The sequence below is a fragment of the Nanorana parkeri genome, unplaced genomic scaffold (assembly GCF_000935625.1).
Source record: "Nanorana parkeri isolate BGI_ZX_2015 unplaced genomic scaffold, ASM93562v1 scaffold731, whole genome shotgun sequence".
Lineage (NCBI taxonomy): Eukaryota > Metazoa > Chordata > Amphibia > Anura > Dicroglossidae > Nanorana > Nanorana parkeri.
Window position 1 is genome coordinate 724,821 of NW_017306999.1, and position 9,946 is coordinate 734,766.

Consider the following 9,946-nt stretch of genomic DNA (forward strand, 5'->3'; position numbering starts at 1 on the left):
TGACTGATGGATTCGTCAATTTTCTGTCCCTCAGTTAAAAACCCCAATAAACACACGGACTGCGCGACATGGATTTTAACGGCCACAGCAGCCCTTTTATTAAACAAACAACTTTAACAATAACCAAAGTAATAAACCAAATATACAAAAATAATACTTTAACAAGGGTTGACCTGAGAAGGGGTCTTTGGGTGCCCGCCAGCCCAAAAGGCCTCTCATAACACTCCACCCATGTCCCCAGCCGCACCACTACCAGCTCGAGGACACTTACTCCTTCCGAGTTCCCAAGGGGCCAGGCCCCCGCCCTTTACAAATCCGGACACCAACAGGGGGAAGCACCCATACCAGCTGAGGGCCCCCCACATTTTGTAATGAACTCCGATTTTGTAGACCCCCCAAAGACCCCCTAACCCGCCAAGCTGCCGTGACAAAAGAAACCCCCCATAACCACCAAATTCAGGGAGGGAGGGTTGGACAACCTGCTTCCTTCGTCGATTTCCAGAAAGAGGACGTCCCTCAGCCCTCGCAGTCCCTTTCCATGCGGCTCCTCCCGGACACCTGACTCCCACGTCCAATCAGGTAAGAGCAGCTATTCCCCTTTTCTTTTTTAACCCTTTCTCCCGGGACTATTCCTCCCCCCAGTCATGTAGCCCCTCCGCTTAGTCTCTCCGTGTCTGTCTTTTATAATATTTTAAAATAGTAAGTGACCGCAGAGAATCCTTCATCTCCCCGGGGTGACCCTTGAGGGATGTCTCCGTCTATTAAAGACGATTCAGGGTAACAGTCTAAAGATTTTGCAAATGTTTTGTTTGTTTTTATTTCGGTATAAAGGGACTCTTAGTGGGTAACGCCGGTATAATTATGGGGCTTTAAGTTCATCAATCACTTTAAGATATTTGTCCTATATTTAGGAATGTATATCTGACATTTGCATTGTGTCTGTAACTGCAAAGCGTGTACACCCTTAGAGATGGTTACGTAGTTACATAGTATTTGAGGTTGCATAAAGACACAGGTCCATCAAGTTAAACGTGTGTGTGTGTGTGCGTGCGTGCGTGTGTGTTTGCGTGTGTGTGTATATGAGTCCCTGTGTGTTCTAGTAGTTAAGAGTACCTGTACCCCTGTATGTTACGGTCTCTGAGGAAGGTATCTAATGGATTTTTGAATGATTCAATGCTCCTTGCTGATACCACTGCTTGTGGCAGCGAGTTCCAAAATGTAACCGCTCTGACTGAGAAGAAGCTCCTACGCCCCTTTGTGGTTAAATCTTTTCTCCACCAGTTTTAGTTGGTGGCCTCTAGTCTTTGTTATGGAGTTTACTGTAAACAGTTTATTGCCGATGTTGCCATCACCACCAAACATCTTGTACATCAGAATCATGTCCCCCCTTAATCTCCTCACTTCCAGCGTGAACAGGTTTGAAATTAGTAACCTTGTCTCATAGCTTTGGTCCTCCATCCCCTTCATTAGCTTAGTTGCCCTTCTCTGGACCCTCTCCAGCTCAAGGACTTCCTTTCTGTGGATTGGTGACCAGAACTGGACCGCATACTCCAGATGAGGCCGAACCAGCGATCTATAAAGTGGCAACATTATAGATTTGTCTCTACAGTACATTCCCTTTATAATACATGACAGAACTCTGCTCGCTTTATTTAACGCAGGCTGGCATTGCGTGCTGTTATTCAATCTGTGGTCTACTATGACCCCCAAATCTTTTTCCATTTCTGACTTCCCTAGTGGAGTTCTCATTATTGTGTATTCCTCTTGCCTGTTTTTAACCCCAAAAATGCATTACTTTACATTTCTCAACATTAAACCTTATCTGCCATGTAGTCGCCCACTCCCCTATTCTATCCAGGTCCTCTTGTAATGTTATAATGTCTAAGGCCCCATTCACACTGAGCGATTTATCGCGCGATTTTTGCAGCGATAGCGCTCATATTTCCACGCGATATCGCTCTATGTAGCTTCTCCAATCCATTTCAATGGAGCTGTTCACATCTCGTCGCTCAATATCGCTTGTAGCTCGTCGCTGTAGCTTGTCGCTCCTACATGACCCTTTTTGCAAGCGATTTTGCTACTGATTGTATACAGCCCAATAGGAAAAAGTTGCGCGATGTCGCGCGACAAGTCGCTCAATATCGCTCATATAAAATCGCACGGAAAATCGCGCGATTTTCATGTCGCTCAGTGTGAATGGGGCCTTAGTCCGTGTCTATTACCCTCCCAATGTTAGCATCATCAGCAGACACGGAAACATAACTATTAACGCCCTCCCCGATATCATTATGTGCTCATAAGGAACATCCTGACTGAAGGAAATAGCAGAGGGACAGAGAAGTGAGCTTATCACTGTGCTGCTTCTCCTTTCACTGTCCAGTCACAGGCTGGAGGTGGGCCCAGGACCACCTGAGCCTGATAGTGATGTCACAGGGAGTACTAAAAGCTGATTCCCACTACAGGGAAGGTAGGTAGGTAGGAGGGTAAGGAAGGTAACAGTAAAAATGAATGATGAGCGTGCTCTAGGAGGGAGAACGAGGTTTTGCTGTAAACATGGGTCATGCCTATACAAGTCCTTTAAGTAGCCCGGCTGTAGATCACATGACCGGGCAGAGAGGGTAATTTGTTAAAAATATTGACACAATTTGGTAAATTTTTTCAGAGATGTTGAAAACAATGTCCTAATTTATTCCCGCAGATCTCCAATGCTGAGTTCTTCATCATGGCGGAAGAAGAAGAGACAGCCTCCAATCCTGACGTCGACGGGCTCTCCGAATGCGTTATCTGCTTCAATCCGTACGACACTCTCTTCCACCTTCCCAAGATCCTCTCCTGCGGCCACGTCTTCTGCCTAGAATGCCTCTCGCGGATCACGGTGGGATCTACGGAACCACAATCCCTTCCCTGCCCAGTATGTCGGGTGACCACGCCGGTTCCGCCAAAGAAAGGCCCGCCTGCGCTGTCTACAGATAGAAGCTTATTGAGCAGGCTGAACAAATCGCTCACCTGCCCCACGCCTTCGCTCAGGTTCAACCGCAAGCGCGGCCTTTTGTACGTGCCACAGACTAACACCATAAACATCAGCTCGGTGAGCCTCAGCGTGGACCTAGGGCGACCGCCACCGGACCCTCACTCGCCTCGAAATTGGTGTCTGCTCTTAAGGTCGGGAGGCTGCGTCTTCTACGGCTCGATCGTTTTGATCGTTATTCTTACCGTGGCACTCATTCTGGCTGGAGTCTACATCTTCTACTTACTTCCTTGGCGTTACAGTCCCGGGGGGGGGCCTGGCACGGGCAATAGTACATTCACACCGAATACTACCATCTCAGAAGGTCCTCATAATCCTTGAGCCTTTGAAAACATTTTGTATCAATCAACAGCAAAAATTCAAAGCTTGGACTTCTGAGGATGACAACGCATAAGATGAACCCGGTTGTATCTACAGAACTATCATTTCTGTCTGTGGCCGGAAATCATCTCTCCGTTAAGCGTTGATGGCCACCATAGAGACTTGGGATGAGGTTCTTTGAACCCGGTTGTATCTACGGAACTCTAATTTCTGTCTGTGGCGGGAAATCATCTCTCCGTTAGGCGTTGATGGCCACCATAGAGACTTGGGATGAGGTTCTTTCGGCCATGTCTTCTACACCTTCTTACAGTCTTACTGCAATGCTGCAAATATTTTACCGTTGACCGTGCCTTCTGAAACATGTCATCAGGAATTTCCAGTGTGCCAATTCCCAGATACTGGAAACGAGTTCTCGTGAATGTTGAGTCATCAAAGCACTGCCAGAAGGAAGCGCCATGCCATGAATGAGCCATTAAGTCTTACTCGCTGTGAGCGCCTCACGGGCTCTCATTAATAACTTGCTGCTATTGTAATGAAGAATTAAAATTGTAAATTATTTGAAACAAGTTTTTATCCAGCACCAAGTTGCAGATTGAAGTTTCCCCATTTGGAGTACAAAGGATGTGTCTTCTTCGGGCCTAAAAATCAGGTGGCCTTTCCTACACGTGTAGGTGTGAATGGGCCCATAGAGTATCCATTGGTCTTTGCTTCTTTGTTTCCCTAATTAGGAATGGGATTTCTACTTGACATGCTGTATCAAAACTGACAAGTGTGAAGGTCATGTCAAGTATGGACAACTATTTTTCTGCCATTGTTGAGGAGAATACCATTTCCCAGAATGACTGACTTGATTTGTAGCTTTACCCAGCCTAGAGGACCACAGGTAGCCTCCACCTATGAGAGATTAGACGTAAGGGCTACATCTGGCATAAGGTAGATCTATTCTCACTGGAAATGGTGGCCATGGGGAGGATTATAGCTCTGGTAGAAGGCCATATGCCACACGTGGTTGTATGACACGCCAGTTATTGCATAGTTGCCAACATTTGGCAAGGGACTTGCATTCACCCAAGTTATTTTCTATACTGTCTCAGAGTACAGAAACCCTTTATTACTTGGGAATATAAAATACACTACATGGCCAAATGTGTGGACGCCCAACACTGACACCTACATGAGCTTGGTGGACAACCCATTAAAAAACATGAGCATTAAGGAGTTGACCCCCCTTCCCCTTGGTGGCTACAGCAACACTTACACTATATAGCCAAAGGTTTGTGGACACCTGACCATCCCACCTATATGAGCTTGTTGGTGATCCCATTCCAAAATCATGGCCATTCATAAGACGTTGGCTCCCCATTGTGGCTATAACATCTTCTGCTCTTCTATGAAGGCTTTCCACAAGATTCAGGAGAGTGTCTGTGGAAATTTGTGCCCGTTCTGTCAAAAAGAAATTTGTGAGGTCAGGTACTGTTGTTGGATGAGAAGACTTAGCTCACAATTGGCATTCCAGTCCATCTCAAAGGTGTTCAGTAGGGTTGAGGTCGGGGCTGTGTTCAGAAATCTTGAGTTTCTCCTCACCAAACAGGTCAAACCACATCTTTATGAAGGTGACTTTGTACATAGGGACACAGGAAAGGAACAAGGTTGGAGGAGCACAATTGTGTAAAATGTCTTTGCATGCTGCAGCTGCGCAGCATTAACAGTAGCCGTCAATGGAGACACCCGAGCTCAATAATTCAGGGTTGGGGGTGTTCACATGATTTTGGTGATATAGCGAATGTGCTTTTGTATTTTAAATGACCGATTTTAAAAAATATCAACTAAAAAATCTACTATAAAGCTGATATATGTTACTGAATAATAATAATAATAATAATTGGATGTGACATTACAAACAGGGAATCCAAAAATTAAAAACCTAACTCAAGCCAAAATGTTTAATTTTTTTTATTGTTGATCAGAGTTGGGAAGCGTTAGAACCTTCATCAGGTTTTTATGTATGTCGGTGGCTCACTCACCCTCACTTCCTGTCCCCGTGACACCCATATAAGTCACCCAATTGTCCAGGGGACAACAGTCAGACATTGCTGGCAACTATGTCTTCTCTACTCTGCAAGGTCTATTAGTCGGGATTCTGAGAGACATAACCATATACAGGGGGACGTGGAAAGACAGGGAAATGTTATTTTATAGCTGTACTGATTGGAAATGATTAAAGTTGAACTCCCAGCAGATAATAAAACCTCCAATGAATGCAGTTATGTCTTATATAAAAAATAAATACTTAAATACAACCAGTATAAATAGAGGAATTTGTCTTATTTTTAGCCATTTGCGTTCCCCTGTACAGCAGCACGGAGTGACAGATATCGGCTCCCAGATATGCATCCCCTCTCCTCTCTCTCCCTCCCCTTTCACCCCTTCCTCTCTTCTCCTCCTCCTCTTCCTCCTTCTCTTTCTTCTTTCTCTATCTCCCAGTCTCTCTTTCTCTCCCTCTCTTCTTTCGTGCTCTCTCTCTCCCTCTCTCTCTTCTGCTCTCTCTCTCCCTCTCTCTTCTCCTCTCTCTCTCCCTCTCTCTTCTTCTCCTCTCTCCCTCTCTTATCCTCTCTCTCTCTCCCTCTCTTCTCATCTCTCCCTCTCTTATCCTCTCTCTCTCTGTCCCTCTCTCTCAGCTTCTCATGGCGGCGGCGGCGGCGGCGGCATATCAGGAGATCTGGAACGTTTGGGATTTCTGTGCTCGGTGATCACATGACCGCCTGTTGATACATTTTCTCTCGGATTTGACTACTTAGTAAGAATGATCTCCAGCCAAATAGCTTTGTTATTGGTCAGATGGGGGAACTATTTCTGTGATTCATCAGGGAGATTTTCTTTCACTTCCTGTAAGAACGGCACAAGAAATGGGGGGGGGGGTGTTGTCACTGGGACAGGAACTTTAACCATAACCTGAAAAGCCTGTCCCCTGCTAGCATGCTGCTGAGAAGGACCCTTGCTCTCTATTGGGAAGCAGTGGTCTCTCTGCAGAGGTCCGGCACTCCCGCTACTGAGTCAGACCTAGAGCTCTACAATTGGCAAAGCTCACACTCCCTGCTGACTGGAGAACGTTAGCTCTGACTCAATGGACAGCATGTTGGACCCCTGCGGGGAGACCACTGCTTGGTGCATGGTGCCAGATTCTCCACACTGCCGTGCACACGCCGCATTGAGCCCAAAACATGTTATCTGTGTGAACAAGTCAGAGATCGTAATCTGATGTCGGCTGAAACTCTTCTTCTGCTACTTCCTGCAGCGCACATAACCACATAGAGGAAACCTCGGGGCTGATAGAGAGCACAGGTGTGGGAAACACGTCGGGGAACTCTGTCAGGCGTGATGAAGTGATCTAATATACTTTTACCTTCTTCTGAGTCATCCAGCAAATGGTATCAGTTTAACCCCAAATGTTCTGGATGCACTCTGATGTGAAGGGGGGACTCTGATGTGAAGGGGGAGCTCTGATGTGAAGGGGGAGCTCTGATGTGAAGGGGGACTCTGATGTGAAGGGAGGACTCTGATGTGAAGGGAGGACTCTGATGTGAAGGGGGGACTCTGATGTGAAGGGGGCTCTGATGTTAAGGGAGGACTCTGATGTAAAAGGCCCTTCCTCTCCTTCATGTCCTGACCTCGGTATGGACAAGGATGGGAAGAAGAGTCCGCAGAAGCCAGGGCATTGCACCCGCCCCCTACTGATCACGTTTGTTACGCTTTACTGGCTCCTATAAACAAAGATAATAAACGCGCATTTCTTCTTTTATGAAGCGGCGCGCTTTTATTTATTTTCAAAAGGTGGAATTTCCCTTTAAAGGCTTCAACAGAGCTGCTCAAAGTTGGCTAAAAGCTTTCTGTGCACACTAAAGAAAATAAACGCCATGACGGGCAAATCATTGGGATTGAAGGGAAGTGCGCCGGATTGCTGTACAAGCAATTATTACGCTGCAGCTTTAAGTATAAAACGCCACCACACACATTTGGATAGGTGCGCACAGGGGGGGCAGGTGCTGCTCTGGCACACTTTCTGATTCCGTGTCCTATTCCACATACAGCCCCTCCCATATTCCACATATAGCCCCTCCCATATTCCACATACAGCCCCTCCCATATTCCACATACAGCCCCTCCTATATTCCACATACAGCCCCTCCCACAATGAAAAGTTCAGGCATGCACGGTATGTGCACATAGAACTCTCACCACGACATTTCATCTGAATTGTAGAGACATCTGATGCATCAATCCGGTCATCACTGGTTGGAGCCGGCCGGTAATAGGTTCTGGGACTTTCAAGGTACTATTATAAGTCAAAAGATCAGACCACTCCTAAAATGTTTGCATACGTTTAATAGGAGCCATAGTTTGAGTACTTGTAAGGTACTTTTGTAAGTCAAAGGTCAAATCATTCCTAAAATGTTTGCATAAATTTATTATGAGTGATGGGTTGAGTCCTGTGACTTTCAAGGTACTATTATAGGTGAAAAAGGTCAGATCGATCCTAAATGAATCTGCATCATCTAAAATGCTTGCATACATTTATTATTGGTGATAGATATGAGTTCTAGGACATGGAAGGTGCTATTATAAGTCAAAAGGTCAGATCACTCTTATACAGGTGAAACTGGAATAATTAGAATATCGTGCAAAGTTCATTTATTTCACTAATGCAACTTATGCGGTGAAACTAATATATGAGAGAGACTCATTACATGCAAAGCAAGATAGTTCAAGCCGTGATTTGTCATCATTGTGATGATTATGGCTTAGAGCTCATGAAAACCCCAAGAACCCCAAATCCACAACCTCAAAAAAGTAGATTATTACATGCAATCAATAAAACACGGATTGTACATAGAACAATATCGGATTAATTATTATTATTAATATTATTATTTCATTATTATTATTATTATTACTATTATTATTTATTAGGCAAATTGAAGTTCCGTCCTATCAACAATAAAGCATATCATATCTCTTTAACCTTCCTTGCCTTTTCCTGGACAAGATCATCTGATACCACAATATGGCTTCTCCAAACATGACAATATTATAATGACAGGAATGTAATGAGGGTGAAGGATTGGAGGTTTAAAGAGATCGGATATGATAAAATTTGATCACATGATCCCCAGGTAGAGTCAGTGTGGGAGATGAAGATCTTCTGATGTCACATCCTCTCCTGGCAAAGCCTGGAAGACAGACCGCTCTACAAGGTCCCGCCAAATACGTATTCACTTCCCCAGCCCACATCACTGGCACAAACCTCCTGTTGATTGGCCAAGACAGAAAAAATATTCATAACCCGATACATTGTATCTTCTCACTCTACTGGACAGGGGCGTCCCGAGGCCGGGTGTCACCCAGGAGCGGGGACTGGGTGACACCCCGCCATGACGTCATCGAGCATGCACTAAGATGGCCACTGCAGCCGTCAATTAGATAGCCGCGCATGCGACGGCAGAGAGAGGAGGGGACGTTCACCGGGCGGGATAAGGTATGCCGCAGGGTCCCCTCCTCTCTCCTGAAACTGCCGGGCTCTCAGTCCATGACCGAGTGTCCGACTTTTTTTAGAGGGGGTGACACCAAAATCACTGTCAGTCATTTTGGTGTCACCCCTCCAATGGAGTCACCTGGGTGCGGGCCGCACCCCCCTTTGTGACGCCACTTGTGCCTCCGCCTGGTAGATTTGAAATATTTGTCTCAGAGTCCTCTTGTCTCCACCCTGATGAAGAAGGGCCTGTGTAGGCATAACCGATCGGGGCTCCTCATCACCTCCTTCCAACAGTTGCTGGCCAGTCATTTTGGTGTCACCCCTCCAATGGTGTCACCTGGGTGCGGGCCGCACCTCCGCACCCCCCTTGTGACGAAACCGCTACTGGAGAAAGCACAACAGTAACAGGTAGAAGCAAACAATGTCCTGAGCTTCGGAGATCCCCAGCGAACCCAAAAAAAACATAGGCAACGCTCAAACCGGCTACAACCCAGCTGCAACACTAAGTTCAGAAGGGGGCGCACTTTGTTTGATGTGGCGCACTTCACCCGTATCATAACAATGACAATAAAGGAGCCTTTAGAAATGTTTAGTAAGGACAATCTACAATCAGATACTTCTAGATCATTGCCGGCTTTGTATTCTTTGCATGCCTATTCCTCCCTATTCTTCTCACAGTGTCCATTTCCCATCTCCCTTTACTTCTTGGAATTCTGGGTCCGCCTCCTGGAACATGTGACAGTGCCCATCATCTGAGGGGGAAGAAAGCCTTTCCCCTGAGGTCACCTGAGATTTTGCAGTATACGGATGAGAAGATTTCACAGGAAGATGTGATGTTCCCAGGATGCATCTGCGAGTCCAGGACTACATCACCAGTGCCTCACTCCACCAGGAAGTGGAAAACAGTCATTGTAAGTAGAGTGGTACCTCTGTTCACAAACTTAATTAGTCCCGCGATTCTGGACGCGAACCGAATTGGTCACGAACCAATTCAGACTGTGATCAGACCGCGATCTCGACTAGAGGCAGGGGCGTCCCGAGGCCGGGTGACACCCGGAGCGGTAACC

The 9,946-nt window shown here is 46.2% G+C and overlaps 1 protein-coding gene across 1 annotated transcript in view; it reads left to right on the plus strand.

Annotated features, from left to right (window-relative positions):
• The window catches only part of RNF225 (ring finger protein 225), a 15,635-nt gene extending 12,243 nt beyond the window's left edge, over nucleotides 1–3,392 (plus strand). Inside the window, exon 3 of the mRNA XM_018564177.1 lies at nucleotides 2,699–3,392. Coding sequence (XP_018419679.1) covers nucleotides 2,699–3,349 — 651 coding nt within the window. The 3' untranslated portion in view covers nucleotides 3,350–3,392. The remainder of the gene's footprint in view (nucleotides 1–2,698) is intronic.
• The last annotated feature ends 6,554 nt before the right edge of the window (nucleotides 3,393–9,946 follow it).